Source organism: Peromyscus leucopus, chromosome 8b (assembly GCF_004664715.2).
Source record: "Peromyscus leucopus breed LL Stock chromosome 8b, UCI_PerLeu_2.1, whole genome shotgun sequence".
Lineage (NCBI taxonomy): Eukaryota > Metazoa > Chordata > Mammalia > Rodentia > Cricetidae > Peromyscus > Peromyscus leucopus.
Window position 1 is genome coordinate 17,266,404 of NC_051086.1, and position 17,784 is coordinate 17,284,187.

General features: G+C 40.8%; 1 protein-coding gene across 1 annotated transcript in view; it reads left to right on the forward strand.

The window, feature by feature from the left end:
- Atp10b (ATPase phospholipid transporting 10B (putative)) overlaps window positions 1-17,784 on the forward strand; it is a 182,613-nt gene that overhangs the window by 92,116 nt on the left and 72,713 nt on the right. Inside the window, 1 exon segment of the mRNA XM_037200559.1 lies at window positions 3,356-3,560. Within this exon segment, the coding sequence (XP_037056454.1) occupies window positions 3,356-3,560 (205 nt within the window).

Sequence of the window (17,784 nt, forward strand, 5' to 3'; positions counted from 1 at the left end):
TGGGTCTCTGCATCTGCTCCTATCAGTTTCTGGATAAACTCTCTCTGATGATGCTAGGCTCTGCTCTACAAATACAGCAGAATATCATTTGGAATCATTTCATGGTTTTTTTTTTTTTTTTTTTTTTTTTTTGCCAGTCATGTTTGGTTTTATCCTAGGTCTCTGGGCTGTCTAAGCCTCTGGTTCCTGGCCCTGCAGAACCTGTATTTCTTTATCTGCATCACCTCACAGGGTTATGGAATGAGGACTAAGGTATAATCCACAAGAGGACTGTGTTTAGTGTGCTTTGTACAGTTTCCTTCATGATGCTGAGAAAAATGGTCATTTATGGTATAGCGAGGGCTTTTCACCCTTCCTGTGTCCTTACATCTTCTTCTTCATGCTACTTTATACTCACAATTACACTCTACGGTAGACTATATCTGTAGTTCTACCCCTATTCTTCAAGTGAAGAAACTGAGGTTGGGATAAGTGGAGAGGTCCGGCCAAGGCACAGAGTGACAAAGCTCAGGCTAGACTTACTGTTTGTTCCACAGCCCATGAATGACTCAGGCCTGCTTATAATGCCTGGTTGTTGGGGAAGTTGAGTGTGGAGGTAGAGGTATATGGCAATGTAGTTAGGAGCATTGGAGTCACTTGAGCTGCATTTGAAGGATGGTTCTAACATTTACATATTGTATAGCCTTGGACTATTACTTTTCTCTCTCTCTGTCTCTCTCTCTCTCTCTCTGTCTCTCTCTCTCTCTCTCTCTCTCTCTCTCTTCTCTCTCTCTCTGTGGGTGTGTGTGTGTGTGTGTGTGTGTGTGTGTGTGTGTGTGTTTTCATGGGCTTACAGGTGCATATGTTTGGGCATGTGAGTGGAGGTCAGGGGTCAACCTCTGCTGTCACTGCTTAAGTTCTGTCTACCATATATTTTTGAGAAAGATTCTCTCATTGGCCTGCAAGTTGTCACGCAGGCTAGGCTCTATGTGTTGTGAACCTCCGTGATCCCCCCGTCTGTGACTCCCGAGTTCTTGGATTAGTAAAGTGCCACCATGCCCAGATTTTATGGGGCTTCTGGGGATCAGACTTATCTGCTTATCAGAAGCACTTCACTGAATGAGCTGTCTTGCCAGCCCCTTCTTAAACTGACCCTCAGATTATTCAAATGGGACGCGTGACTTGGGGAGTTGTAGTTCAAAGTTTATCACACTGGTATTTATAGCTGCCAGCCTTCTCATTGTAGTGGTTTCTAGGTTGGGGCAGAATGGAGCATTGTTGTAGAGTCAGAGGACTAGATACTACAGTCATTGTCTGTTTTATTAGCAGATACAATTGTGGTACAGAGTTTGGTGGCTGGAAGGAATGTCTGGTGAGAGGGAGTAGGGCTTGAAAAGGGTGGTGTGGTCTTAGTTCTTGACCTGGTCCCAGTAATTACACTGAGGCTGAAGGGGTACCATTAAGACAGCCTGGAGCTAGGGCAGAGGATAGACAATACAGCTTTCTTCCCGCCTTACAACTCTGCTCACCAACCCTGATGTTCCAGATGACTATATTCACTAATGAGGTCTTCCAGCCTTCCAGATGGAAGAGTCTTCATTTCAAGGGCTGGGAGAGTCTTTTGCAGGGACCATGTATGGCGAAGACAATAGGCTTTTAGGAGGGCTTTGCTGACATTCTCCAGAGAACCCCAAGAAGGGCAGACATTAGTCCCTTCATCATCTTTGAGTACTTTCATTCACATCTCTTAGATGTGGGCTTGGAATGCCCAGGTATCTCAGATTCCAGAAGAAACAGGAACACTCCCAGAAGGGCTCAACTGTGTGTGTGGAGATAGCAAAGACATAAGCTGTCTCCCCAGGCCCAGGTACACTTAAAGAAAGCAGCTTCAAGCCAGCACGGCTCTGATTAAAAGACCACATGTGGAATATTGGTCTGGTTTCAAATCCCACCTTGAAAGGGAAATGTTAGAAGTGCAGTTATAAAGGAGCCCACACCTTTAGGATAGGTCTTGAACTGCATGATCCAAGGAATAATTGAGGGCATCTGGGGCATTCAATATGGCTTGGTAGGACCAAAAGACTTTATAGGGCCCTGAGGGATATTTTCAAAGAGTTTTCTAAAGGTAGAAAATATGAGCATCTGGATTACCTAGAAGAGCAAAATTTGTTAAATAATTGGCCGGGTGGAATGAAGACTTTCTGATACGAGAGCTCTACATAAATGGCATGACCTATTGGGAAGGAAGGGATGGGAGAGTTGAGGCTGTATTAACAGCTGGGAGGGGCTAGCAGTGAAAGCTGTGAGCTTTGACATCAAGCTGGATACAAGCTCAGGTTTCAGCTTGGGTTTTATAAGACTTGAGAAAAAATGTTTTTGGCCCTTAGTTTCTTGTGAAATTCATATAATGTCTATACCAATGAATTGTCATGTAAGTGAACAAAATGTTGACACTTGTACTAGTACTCAGTGCATTGTAAACATGAAATTGGCAGTTTAGTTCCTCCTGCTATTATCTAAGTTTGGTAAATTATAAGGGGGAAAGTTTATCATTTCTTCCTAGTTACTCAACCCTCTGCTTTCCCAGTTCTCGTGAGTCCCATGCTGTCAAAGTCCCTGGTGTCTTCTTACTAATGCACTCAGTGTATCTAGAATTTTCCATTTTATCAGTGTCCCATTCATTCTTAATGACCAATATCCTCACTTTTACTGCCTCTCTGCTCCCCATAATCGAGAACAGCTTTCTCTCTATCTCTGGTCTTTGTACCTTTGCTGTCTTCTGTGATAAGAAGCCATGCAATATAATAGTGCAGTTAACTTCCCCTTAAAGTGTTCTTCCTGCCAGGAAAGAAGAGCTTAGCACAACACCTGGTCAATGGCTGGAAATTGTTCAAAATTCTAAAGAGGCACAGGGACAGATCTGTTACTAATGGGATTTTATAAACCATGACCAAAAGCAACTTAGGGGAGGGAGAAATTGATTTGGCTCACAATTCTAGGATACAGGCCATTATTGCAGAGGACATCAAGGCAAGATCTTCAAGTGTCACATCCACAATCAAAAGCAGAGAGAAAATAAATGCCTAGATCCTGGCTTACTCACTCTTTAGTCACTACTCAATAAGCCCTCTCTATTCTACTCACATACCACTCAAGACCCCTACCCAGTGAAGGATGCCACCCACACTAGGCTGAGTCAACCAATAATCAAGACAATCTCCTATAAACGTGCCTGCAGGCCAACCTAACCAAGCTATTTCCTCAATGGAGACCCTTCCTTGGTGATTTTAGATTGTGGCAGGTTGACATCTAATGTAAACTAGCACACTGAGGAATCTTAAAGCTCACCAAGACCCCTGTCTTCCTTGCACCCCAGAAAGGAGCAGAGCTACATGCAGAAGCGCTGGCAGGATGTGCGTGTGGGGGATTTTGTCCAGATGCGTTGCAATGAGATCATCCCAGCAGACATCCTTCTCCTCTTCTCCTCAGACCCCAGTGGGGTCTGCCACCTGGAAACTGCCAACTTGGATGGAGAGACCAACCTCAAGCAGAGACGTGTTGTGAAGGGCTTTTCACAGCAGGTAAGGTGCTTTCTATATAATCTTACGTGGTGACGTCAGAGGCAAGAAGCGAGCTCATCTCTTGGAAAGCTGAACCTACACTGGCAGAAAGAGAGGTGAAAGTAGCAGGTGCCTCTTTAGAAACTCACTCCTCTCAGGAACCCTCTGGATAACTATCATGTCCATATCACAGATGAGGAAACTGAGGCTAAAAAAGAGTCTGTACCTTGCTGAAGACCTGAGTTCTTAAGTGATGACTGAGTTCATCCACTTAGACAACCTACCTTTGTATTCAAAACCAAGTCCTACAACTGCTCAGTTACAAATGCAACCAACCCTCTCCTCTACGCTCATCCTAGCCTGCTCATTCTGCCCAGCTCAGATCTGAGCATGAATCTTTAATATTCCTTTGGCTTCTTCTTAACCACCGAAATATAAAAGTGGTTATTTTCCCCGTGTGTGTGTGTGTGTGTGTGTGTGTGTGTGTGTGTGTGTGTGTAAGTAGGTAGGTAGGTAGGTACACAAACATCTGTGTACCACATCAGGTCTGTCCTCAGAAGCCATCTACCTGTTTATTGAAACAGGGTCTCTCATGGGTCTGGAGTTTACCAAGCAGGTCATGCTAGTGTTCCATCAAGTTCCAGGGATCCACCTGACTCTACCTTTCCACCACTGGGATTACAAGCACATACCATGCTCAGCTTTTTTCTTAGTGAGTTCTGAGGATCAAATTTAAGTCCTCACGCTTGCACAGCAAGTGCTTAGCCAACTAAGCCATCTCCCAGTCCCCATGTTTTTCCTCTTATGTACCTACCTTAATGACAGGGCTAATCATCTCCTAGGTCAGAGAGCCCTTGTTGACACTTTTGTTATTTCTTTACACTTAACATCAGCAGGGCAGGAGGGCGGAAGAAATGCAGGTAGTTTGGTGGTGACTAACTCCGACTCTGAGCTTTGACAGAACTGGACTTAACTGTAAGTTCTATTACATATAAGCTGTCTTATTCTACACAAGTCATCACTCTCTCACACCTTGGTTCCTTTATCCAGAAAGAATAGGCAAAAATAATCCCTTTCCTTTAGAGTAATTCTAAACACTAAACAGTATAGACCTGAGTTACTTGGCATGGACATCATACTGAAAGAGACTGGCAAATGATTAATATCAATGATTTTCATAAACAGTCTGTTGGCTAATTGGGTATCATATTCTGGTTTTCTATTGAAATCCTCCTTGTGGGTTTGATTTCCAACCTGGCACCTTTCTCCACTAATGGGAAAAGAAGAGCTCTGACACTTTGCTGAGGAGAAATTTAAAAAGTCAAGGGATTTGGGAGAAAGAAAGCAAATGTTCCACTCCTATAAGGGTCTCACGAGCTGTAGTTCTATGGCATATACCATTTCTCAAGATGAAACAGTATATTCTGCCTCCACTTGCCGCCTTCACAGTACCTGGATGAGCAGTCCTCAAAATGGGATTTGTCACTATGTGATTGACAGTCATCCTAAGCCTGGTCTCTCCTCTCCGCTTGCGGGCAGGCATGCCAACCATTGTCCCATAGCTTGGCTGCGAGCACGAACTGGAATAGGAAAGCAAGGAGCAAACTGACAGCTCGGTTCCCACTGCATACACAATAGCTGGTCTCTCTGGCCATCAGCACTGGAGACCACTTTCACCCATCATTGTCCCTGCACTCACTGCAGTGACCACAGCTCTTTGCCTCTTGGTCTCTGAACCCCACTGATCTGGCTTGGCCCTTGAGTTTTATTTCCCTTGGCTTGCCCCTCCCCCACTCACTGAATCACTCTAGGATTTACAAGGAGGAAAGACGAAAGTCTAGTGTACAGTCATAAAGTCCTTCGATGCAAGCAGGAACAATCTAGATCTGGCCTTGGGGCCCTGTGACCTACTTCCTTGAGCAGAAACCTTTTTAACCAATACTTACCGTAAGGATTACACATTAAACACGCAGACAATGTGTGCACAGGTGAATCTGACATCATAGTCTGGGTACAGGCAAGGGTATCTCAGACTTGGTCTTTGGTTCTATTCCTCTGCTTTTAAGTTCTGGAAATAATAAGCATTTATTTGAGTAAATATCTCTGTTTTTGCATCTCTAACTTCAGCATCCTCATCCAATTTTAAATCTCATTTCACCTCTCATCTCAAAGCTGTTGAATTTCAGCCATTGACTTTTCTTATTCCTTTGGCCTCAGGTCCTGACTGTTTCTAGTCTATCAATCAGATTCTTTGGGATTTAACTAAAATGAAGCTAGGTGAAAGAATCCTTCATACTCCAGCACCTTAACCATTCAATTTAGTAAATATTTCTAATTCCCACCCGGAATTCCCATAGGGCACTTGGCATTTCTTAAAAAGGTAAATTCATATGTGAAAATAAGAAGATTTATTGACTTGGCTTCTGGAGCTCTTTGTCCTTGTCCTGATTTTTCCTTTGCTCAAGAGCATTTGTGATTCACTATTAACAATAATAAGCTTGGGCCCATGGTTAGAGCTTTGCATGATTAACTTGTCCTTACAACAGCCCAATGGGTAGACACCATCATCGTCCTTGTTTTACAAATAAGGAAAACTAGGGCATAGATAAGTCATGTCCTTCACCCATAGTCACTGAGCTGTAGAGTTGGAACCAGAATTCAAAACCACACTTGTCCTTAAAGCCCATGGTAGCTCATTAAAGCCCAAGGTAGGTCCTTTGGCTGTCACTTTGCATTTACAGAGGGGTGCATATAGGACAATACTTATGTATTATTTACAGATCTTTTCAGACATAAGTAGTGGGTTGCAGGAAGAATAAAGCAGTGGGATTAAAGGATTAAATCCCAGCTCACTCTCTGGACAGGATGAGTCTTGGCTGCTCTCTGCCCACCCACCCACCAACCCACCCTTGTTTCTCACTATTATCTTTAATGAATAAAATTCCTGAATATACACAGAATTCACTATTAGCTAATGCATGTACCACAGAGTTTCCCCAATGAATTGAACAAAGATATAGATGAGAGTTGCAAGGCAGGAAAACACTGCAAGGATAAATAAGATCAGAAGGGAACAGGCAGCATGTTTTAAATACTGTGCTGTTGGACATTTCTGATCCTTTAATAAGCGTCAAAGGAGGAGAGGAGCATGTAATTTCTATTTATTTATACACAGAAATCTTTTATTCCAAGGAACAGATCCCAGAACTGCCATTGGAAGAGTGGGATCACCCTTAGAGATTTGCTGTAGATACATAATGGGTGCTCAGAATACATCATCACTGTCCCTGGGGAGCTTTCACAAATATCCATACCCTCTCCCATTGGCACAATGAAACAATGACTTATATAACTTGCATAACTTGAAAATTTCCCCACAAGTTATCTTGATGTAAACTCACTGACACCTTCTCGAAAACTAGAACAAAGGAAAGGCATCATTCCAGTTGGCGGGGATGAGAAGGGTGAGGGGGGGTGGGGGAATGACTGCAAATTGCCATCAATCCATGTACTTCTTACGGTGCAGCCACACTTCCAAACACATTATCCTTTGAGTCCATACAACCACTCTGTGAGGAGGGCATTACTATCCTCATCTAAGAGATGAAAATTCTAGGAACAGGAAAGGCAGATCTCACTATTGTCTCAGAAGACTTGGAACACCTCCTAATATGATTTGTATAGGGTCTTGGTGTCTTGAATGAGTCTCAGTGGCTTTTCTTAACTTGTTTTCTCTCTAAATCTCTATAATCCATGAGATCCTTACTCTCCCCCAAAGGACTTTTACTTACCTCAGAAATTGCTAGAAGTCCCCACTTAACATGTTATTTTCATTAACCTGAAATGGTGAGAGACTGAAGATGGCTTCCTTAGTTAAGCATTTCCCAAGACAAACTATGTCCAACACTGTCCCAAGCTCTTGAAAAATATGGGTCATGGTCAAGTCAAACTAATAAGCTGTACACCATCCCCCATTGGAGGGTCCAGCGTACAATATATAAAGGTCCCTGAGAGCATTTTTTGGAACAACTACTTGTTTGCATTCCTATGGAACTTTATGGAAGGGGACATTAACCCAGATTTGCTACAAACATGATCATGACAGGTGAAAATGACCATTCCTCTGGCCCAAGGAGTTTCATCTTGTCTTTCCACAAGTGGAACTATACACATCAGGAGCCTCTGATGAGGGCCTGCTTTCTAGGACACTGTGGGGACCAGAGTTTGTGTCCAAATCCTTTCCCCAGAATTAAAATTAGGCCAAAGCCATTACTTTTTCAACTGAAATCTTCCTTGGGAGCCATTTTTGAAATCACAAAATCATTGACCTATATTTGAAATAATAAGTCCCATATCACAATGCCAAGGAAGAGTTGGAAGCAAACAGCCCAACATTATTACTATGCTAAGTTCTATGCCCAGCAGCCAAATGGACTTGACCAGGGATTTAACTTGTTCACTTTTCTTATTTGTGATATTCTGAATTTTGAAGCCTTTGGAAATGAATACCTTGCCTTTTATTTTGGTAAATATAAAAGCTACTAAACAGAAAGGATCAGAAATGAATTCTCCTAATCAATACTCTAGATCAAATATGTTTTTGCTTTCCTATCACCTAAATGACTGAAACTTAAGTCCTACAAAAGCATGTATCCAATTGTTTTCCTGTGTCAGGAGTATGCTAAGCTAAGCCCAAGTGTGGGCTGACCATTTTAGCATCATCTAAGAGGTACTCAGCAATAGGGAATTGCAGTGATTTTAGCAAGAGTCCCTGGCAGTTCACATGCATATTGAACTTTGAAAAGCAATGTCTGAGGGCAACACTGATTAATATTTGTGGTTTGTATTAATTAATTAATATTTGAACTCTTTGTTGAGCATCCATTTTAACTACTATAGCTTTCACCCCACCAATAGTTACTGCTTGAAAGCATTGGTTAAGTTAGAAACAATCATTCTCTGCAGTGGAAATACTGATTTTAGCACATTTAGAAACAAGAGCACTTACCTACAAATGAGTTGTGGTCCAGTGAGAGCAAAAGTTTCACCATCTCAAAACCTCAAGGAGAACAAAAGTTGGTTGCCTGCCCTGAGAACCAGGGAAAATTTGCTTTCCTGGTAGAAATGGAGTTTGGTAATGAGTCCTGACCATGACAAGTTGTTCAAAACTTCTACCAAAAATATTTAGTGCTTTCTTTGGGGAGGCTGGAAGGGCAGGAGGAGGGAGAAGGGGGATCTGTAATTAGTATGCAAAATAAATAATAAAATTTCTTAATAAATAATAATACTTAAAGAATATTTAGTGCTTTCTAGTTTATCACTGAGGAATAGTGGTTACATTTCTTGAGTCATTTAAATACATGATCTATATGATAATATATAGTACTATATAACATCAATGTGTAACATAAGTCAAGCTTGTGCTGCATACAATGAGTTGTCTTCTAAGGGTTTTATGCCTATGATATCTTGTTATTTCTCACAGAACCCTATGGGTAGGCACTTCTCTGATGCCCAGAAGAAGTAAAGTAATAACAGCTCTATTACCCTGCTAGTCGTGGGCTAAACTCACATTAAACTCAGACAGGCTTTTCATTTCTGACTTTTATTGGGGAAATTTTCAATTATATACAAAAACTAGAGAATAAGATGATACATCTTTATGTACCCATCGCCTAATTTAAATGAGCCGCACAGAATTAAACCTGGTCATCTATTCCCCCTCCCTCTTTAGCTCTGAAAAGTATTTTTAAGCAAATCACCAACATGTTAGCACTTCTCCTGCAGATATCAAATAAGTATCTATCTCTGAATGATAAGTTCTTCAAGTATACCATCATCATGCCTGTAAAACACCAATAATTCTTTGATATTAACTTTCAAGTCAGTGGTCTTGACTGTTAGCTAGTGTGTTTGTTTGAATCAGACATTAATTATTGAGGTTAATGTCCCACATTTCTTCCACTTTCAAGTTTCCCACTTAGCTCTCTTCTTTCCTTGCATGGTTGGTATCAAGTTGTTTAATAAGCAAAAATGTTTATTCTACAAAATTCCCCATAACCTGAATTTATCTGATTTTATTGTGTCCCTGTGGTATCATTTAATACATTCCCCTTTCTAGTGTATTTCTATAAGTTGGTAATTGGATCCAGTGCCTAAATTAGATTAGAATGGACTGTGGTTTGGGGATAGGTTCATAGGAAACATGGTGTAGTGGTTACTTTTCTCTTGCTATGATAAAATACTGAGTGAAAGCAACTTAGGGAAGAATGACATTTGACTTACAGTTCCAGAGGAATATAGTTCATCGTGGCAAGAAGGTTCCTCATGGGGAAAGAGTAAGAAACTAGTTTATCACATTTCATCCATGCACAGTAAGAGGAGAGGTAAAACAGGAAGCTGTGCAAGGCTGTAAACCCTCAAAGCCCGCCCCCAGTAATATACTTCCTGTAGCAAAGCTGCATCTCCTAAAGGCTCCAGAACCTCACCAAACAGCCAACTGGGGACCAAGTGTTCAAATTCACCAGCCAACAGAAAATATTTCTTATTCAAACCACCACACACAGTGTATGAACATCTCACATGGTTGTCTTTTCTGTGCCTGGTGATGATCAGTTAGAACCATAAATTCAATGGAATTTTTAAAGTGGTGATTTTCTAGTTTAATTTCATTCATGGAGCATTTGGTTTTGCTGAGATGTCTTCTGTCCAGGAAATGCAAAAGAAGTGATCATTCTCATTCATTTAGCAGTTTTCAAAATAAGTTTTCTTCAGCATCCTCCAAACATGTCTAATGAGTCTCAGGTCTTCTGCTTTAGTGTCAATGAGAGCGCAAATATTTAAAGAGGAATGACATATGTCAAACCTATGCAGTGTTGGTCTTCATTGATTGTCCATCTTTAGCCAGTGAAAAGTTCTTCAGTAGAAGTGTCTCCTGCATTCTCTGACATGACCTCAACAGTCCCTGGTACATCTGGTTCTTCTCCATATGAACTTATATTCAGAAAGCACATACTGGAGGTGTTCATGCTCTCTGGGATCATCACTTCTGTGCAGTTAAGTAGAAAGAACTGAGGCTTGAAAAACACTAAAATCAGACTTTGTGCTGATAACACCATTGAATTCAGAACTCAAGATTTTAACTGGACCTTATCTCTACACAATATGTAGTTCTTCCTGTCACCTCAGACAAAGCCCTTACCCACTGTGTTGACCAGTCTCCTCCATTAGCTGTCACAGAAACCTTCTCTTCTAGAAAAACAAGGAATTGGAAATATTTTAGAGATGAGGAAACAATTTCAGAGACTAAATTTTAGTGAAGCTTGACTAGTTAATATAGTGTTTAGTCCGAATTAAAACTCAACTCATATACCTGACTGCTTCCCCAATGCTAAATCAATTCTATATCCTTTTAATTGTAGTTTTATTTCTTAATTGGCTATAACTTTCCTGTATGTAAAAATACCCAAGTTGTATAAGTTTTAATTACTTACAATAATAATGATAATTTAGTGACAGAACAACCCAATGAAAACCAGTTCTTTTTGTCCTTTATGTATATTTTGTGAATCTCTGGTCTCTTTTTTCACTAGGCTGTCTCCTATAGTTTTTTTCCCCTGGGACACAAAATTATACACATGCATGCTGAAACAGATATATATGCATACACATAGATACAGATAAACATTTATATCTGGAGACTTGTGTACAAATATACACAGAGAGACAGTCAAACATGGAGACAAGACAATGCATAACAACACACATGGATACATTTACACAGATAAATGTGCATGGATTCATATAGACACACATAGGTCCATGCACACAAACACAAATGTATGCATCTATACAGACACACATGCACAATATGGATATTGAGTGCTGTCCTCCCAGGGTTAGCATTATTTACACACAGCTACTTAAAAGTGCTTTTCCATTTATATACCTTCAGGACCTACTCTGCCAGGTTATGTGAAAGATATAATCACATAAGGTATTAATGGATGATAGATAGTATAAAGATTTTCCCCATCCCACTATCTCCATATCTCAGGATATTTACATTTAAATACTGGCCTACACCACCTTAACCAGTAAGAAAAATGGTGTATATTTAAAGTCAATATGGAGAATATCTCTTGTCTCAAATGATAACTGTACCTATCTAACATGAGGATTAGTCAAAAATCTTAGTTGGAGCCGGGCGTGGTGGCGCACACCTTTAATCCCAGCACTTGGGAGGCAGAGGCAGGCGGATCTCTGTGAGTTCGAGGCCAGCCTGGGCTACCAAGTGAGCTCCAGGAAAGGCACAAAGCTACACAGAGAAACCCTGTCTCGAAAAAACCAAAAAAAAAAAAAAATCTTAGTTGGAGGATGTCTCAGGCAAGTAAATGCTGCACAACCATCTATGAGGATATAAATTCAATCTCCAGCACCCATGGTTGTTTGTTTGTTTGTTTAAAAAAGTGATGTGAGCCTGTAATCTCAGCACTGGCAAGGTAGAGGCAGGAGTATTCCAAGAGCATGTTTGACTACCCAATCTACAAGACTCAGTCTTAAAACATTTTGTGGAGAGAGAAATGGAGAAAGATAGCCGTGTCAAGTCCTGGCCTATATATGCAAACACACACACACACACACACACACACACACACAACACACACACACACGGGGTGGGGGGGGGGGACAACTTGGTTGCATATAACAAAATACTGACTAAAAATACCTTGCCCAAAGTGAAAATTTATTAGAAAAATACAAGGTGAGTGGTGAGTGGGCCTTAGATCTTGTGGTACCAGGAAGTCAGAATCAATCAGGATAAGCTTCACCTCTTGTGTTTCCATCTTTGACCCCCACCTGCCATTTGATTCCCAGAGAGGAGTAATCAGTCTTCTCTAAATCAAGAAACCATCCCAGAGAAAGAGACTGATGAGCTCAGGTTGGGTACCACACACCCATACCTGGAACAATCAACTATGACCCAAGGGGCAGGATCCTCAGAGTGGCATCCTCCACTTGAAAGTCATGAGCAGAATTGTTCTGTGGAGAGGTTTCTGAGCTGCAAAGTAGTTGGTCTCCATCACAACTATTCCAGACCCTGACAGTGAAATCCTAAATTACATACAACCAAGACTGTCCACCATACTGGGGAGGGTCTGGATGTCCTCTGCCTTTCTCCTGTAGTCCCCCATGCTGGTCTCTGTTCCCCAAAGTCTGCTGTCTTAGCTCCTCTGCCTTCCCAGCAGTTATTCTTCTCTGGGCTCCCATAGACCTAACCACATCTCATTCTTCTTTGCCATTGTCTTGCAGTTAATCAATTCACTTTCTCATCCAATACTGTTGGATGTCTAACCATTACCAGGTGCCAGGCTTGGGTTTTCATTGCCATTGTTTATCAGCAGAGGTGACACGTTATGATTGTATCTTCTGTGAACAGCTCAATATAGCTTTTCAAGCTGAAATTTATACTCTGTTCTTTATGACCTCTTTTGCCAAAAGCACTGGAGTTTTGTATTGTTTTCTTGTGTTTTTGTTATCCATAACAAGACAGTTTTGTGCAGGAAAGGTTTGTCTTTGCAGTGAATACTCCCTTAAGACATGACTTCCCATCTGATAGCAGCTGTCCATAGTTTATGCCTTGTGTCACTCACTCGTTTATTTGGTCACTGCATATAGATGGAAGGTCTTCTCTGTGGGGTATGTAATAACATAGTCCTGGAGGTTGAAGAGAAAATAAACATGAGGCAAGGGATGGGCTAGGCCTAGTTGAGAATTAATTGAGAATTAATGAATGAATGAAATAGTCCTTCATAAACAGCTCTACTGATAATTCATTTTGGAAATGATCAGGGGACAAAATACTTCTTTTTCCAGTATTTCGTTAGAATGTCATACCGATACTTTATTAGGAAAATGTCACAGCAAGACCTTAAGATTTATCAGCCTCGAATAAAAAAAAACAGAATATTCATCTACTTGGAAAAGGGAGACTCAATCTGCAAGGAATCATTAGTGTCCCATTCACATGTTCTTCCAGACCAAGCCACGTTCTCATGTATGGCAGAGGCTGTGGCAGGAAGGTTGTCCAGGGTGACTGGGGCTGTAGACTAGCCCTCCTCCAGAGACAGAGGGAAGGGACTGCTCGTCACTTTTGTGGTTATCTTGAAAAGGACTCTCTTCAACCAAGAACTAGAAAGGTTGTCAAGTGCCAGTAACTTTTAATAGCTTCAGATAGGATTCTCAGAAATGGAGAGTTCTTCATTTGCATTCCACAAGGAGACCTCAGTCACCTCAGTCATTTAGCTGAAGTGTGGCAAACATTTGTTTTCACACTTTAGATAATCTAGTAAAGCATTTTTCCCCTTAAAATAATGAGTAAAGGGGAATGAAAAAGACCTTTTCCGAGTCTATAGCATTTCTCCACACTGCTTCCTTAGTTGGCATGGTGCTCTACCAGCCTTGCAACCCCACCTTAAAGTGGTCCAGGATCAGCCTATAGAGAGGTGTCCCTGGCCCTGTTTTGCTGTGCTAATTCCAGAAGTCTTCATGGTGGCCCCATGCCTGAGCACCATAGAGAAAAGGACTCAACAGTAAGCGAGCATAGTGATGACTGGTCCCGCTCTTCTTTTTAACAGACATCTGCCTCATAGCAAAAACTGGATGAATGCATGTGTTCTGTGTTAGAGGAAAGCCTAACTGTTTTCTTTCCTTCCATGAGCAAAGGATTTCTTGAATGACAGAGGGGTTTCAAAACAATCTGAAACATGCTTTCTGTACTCTAAGAACTTAGGACTGTGGGTCACTGTTACTTTATATCAGTGGTTCTCTACCTTCCTAATACTGTGACCCTTGAATATAGTTCCTCATGTTGTGGTAACCCCCAACCATAAAATTATTATCATAATTTTATAACTACTTCTTAATTGTAATTCTGCTACTGTTATGAATCATTAATATAAATATCTGATATTTCCAATGGTCTTAGATGACCTCCTGTGAGAGGGCCACTGGACCCCCCAGTAGGTCATGACCCACAGGTTGAGAATCACTGCTTTATGATATCAAGACCCTGTGTGACTACAAAATAATGTAGTAATGCTTTCAGTGTTTATTTACAAAGGAAATACTGATTGAACAAAGCTACTGTGCAATTGGTGACCTTTTGTGGGAATTAGTCATTTACCAATATTGGTTAAAAACAGGGGTCTTGAAACAAAAGACTATGAATATGGAAAGGGAGGCATATGGGGAGGATGGGAGGACAACACAGGTCTGAGTGAGAGAAAATAAAATGCAGAGAGAAAATAAACGGGATTATTAAATACATGTATGAAATTGCCATAGACTAAATGTAACCACTTAAAATATAAATGATTTGGAAAATAAGTTATTATTAAAATAATAAGTAGAATTCTCACAACCTTTAAAAAGTATTGCTACATCTGTGTCTGAAAGTTGGTTTTGCCCTACAGATAGCACTGTGGTTCATGAAGGGAGCTCAGGGACAATACAGCCTACCAACTAACAAACAGGAACCACTGAGAATCTGACAATTTAATAAGATGTTATGATTACATGTAAATGGTTTGATATTAAGAATTGTCTAGGTTTAAAGAAGAGACTACTATGATGTGTGGTGAAGAGATGGGATATTAGGAGGTATAATTGTTGGGCTTATATCTGAAAATGAAAAGTTTTAAGGATGGCCAACACAGAAAATTTGAGAACAAATCATTAAAAAGGCCCAGAGTCTCTGTTCTGTAGACAAACAACACTAAACACCTCCAGTAACAGATTAAAAGAAGCTCTGAAAATGAGGCAGTCAGGAGCTCAATCAAGATGTGTGATCTTAGACAAGTTCCTGGGTATCATCAACACTCAGTTTTCCTTCCAATAAAAGGGGATCAATTTGTTCTAAACACTTAGTCAAGTTAGTAAGATCAAATACGATAAAGTAAATAAAGGGTTTCATTCTGTGAATCAGAATTTTACCAAATCTCATTTTTTTTCTAAAAGCCCACAAGGAAATGTGTCATGTGCCCATGGAATTGACTAGGACACTGTAGTGATGGGGGTTCTTTTTTTCACAAGTAACAGAATTCTAGGTGACTGGTTCTAGGTAACTGAAACAAAAGAAAACTGCTGTAAAAATGTGGTACAGGAGGGAAAAGAAGGAAGAAGCATGTACTATGGCTCAGAGGATGAAAAGAAAGCTTGACGATTTTTGGCTTAGAAACCACAAGGAGGAAACCAAGATGGTGATGAAGAATTAGAAGCAGTGATCACTTGATGGTCTTGTTTGATTTTCCTTCTTGTTTGATTTCCTTGAGTGAGTCATAGCACTCACCTCACAGTCCCACAGTGTGAGAGTCTAGCAGGCAGGACATCAAGGTATAAGCGGGGAGATGAGGGGACTTGGGGGGCTTGTTTTGCAAAGACTGTGAAAGGGAAGATGAGTAAATGGGGCAATGGTCCACGACAATTTCAAAAGATAAAGCATGTACTTGTTCAACCAGTTTTACTGAACAACTTGATAATCCATTGTGAAAATAATGGGAAGTAAACCTAGAAGAGTAAACCTGGAGGAACATGCCAGGGATTTCCCCTTCTATCCTGTTCTAGTTGTTGGGATATACTCCAGCCCAATTTCTTCAGCTTGAATTTCCTTGGTGCCCTTGACAGTGGCCAGCTTACTGTATCTGGGACACAGGTCAGCAAAGAGTAATGCAACCTGAGAAGCTATTACACCCTGACATTTAGCCCCCTTTGTTTTGCTTTCAAAGGTATGATCATGGACACACCTGAACAAGACTGTGAACTGTGTGTTGTTTTATGGCTGTAGTAATTGTTTTATGTCAACAGCCACTTCCGCCTCTCTGAGTCCCATTCTCTTTCCCCAAGACTCGTGTCCTGATATCCAATAAATACTCAAATTCATGAATGAGTAAAGAATGAATGCATGAGACCTCAACTTTGAAGACAGTTTTTATGAATGAGCTATCCTAATTTAGCTGTAGTGAATGAGCTATTAGTGTATAGTTTCCTTAGAACACTCTCTCCAGCTCCCACTTCATCCTCTGAAACCATGGTGGCATGCCTATTGAAACAAGGCATTCTGGGATTTGCCCTAGAGAAATATTATAGTCTTCTGGAAGCTTCACAGGCCTAGGCATGCACATGTGATGTGGACACAGCACTACAGCTCATTAGTGAATAAGATATTCACTAATGAGCTATTCACTAATGAGCTGTAGTGAAAACATGACCACTTGGGTAGGAAAGAGTTTATTTCACCTTACAGCTTATCCATATAAAGGAAAGTCCAGACAAGAAAAGGAAGCAGAGGCCATGGAAGAGTACTGCTTACTGGCTTACTCCTCCTGGCTTGCTAATTTTACTTTCTTATACACCCTAGGACTCCCTGCCCATGGATGGCACCACCCACTGTGGGCTAGGTCCTTCCATATCCATCAAGAAAATGCCCTACAGATTTTCCCACAGGCCAATCTGATGGAGGTGATTCTGCAACAAGGCTCCCTCTTCCCAGATGACTCCAGCTTGTATCACATTGACAAAAGAGCTAACTAACATGAAAGTCAAAGAATTCCCATAAAAGAAGTGGCCTCTTCCTACAAATGAAAGTTAAGATTGGACCTGGTTTTATCAGGATATTGCTGGGATGATAGTAAGTTGATGGGTGAACAGTAATCAGTATGATATACCCATTGACTCAGAAATCCATGATGTTGATACAGAATACAGTAAAGAATATACAATCATTACTATACCTTAAAGATGCCAGGAAAGATCATCAAAGATTTTTACTGTGTTTTGCTGATAACTCCAACTTAGCATTTATTATACTTAGTTTTATCGGAGAGTATGCAGAGGGAAACAGAGCTAAAATAAACAAGATTTCAAGAAAAAAAAAAAAAAAGATTGTACCTGGGACTGTCCTGATTGTGTTGGACAGTCTTTACAGTGACGTCTATCACTACATCATCTTCCATGTACTTTCCTTAGAACACTCTCTCCAGCTCCCACTTCTTCCTCTGAAACCTTGGGGCATGCCTATTGAAACAAGACATTCAGTGATTTGCCCTAGAGAAAGATTACAGTCTTCCAGAAACTGCACAGACCTAGGCATGCACATGTGACGTGGACACAGCACTATGAGGCAGAACCATAAAAATAAAAGGGCAGCTAACTCTAGTTGGCTGAGGTGAAAGGGTATACCAGGATT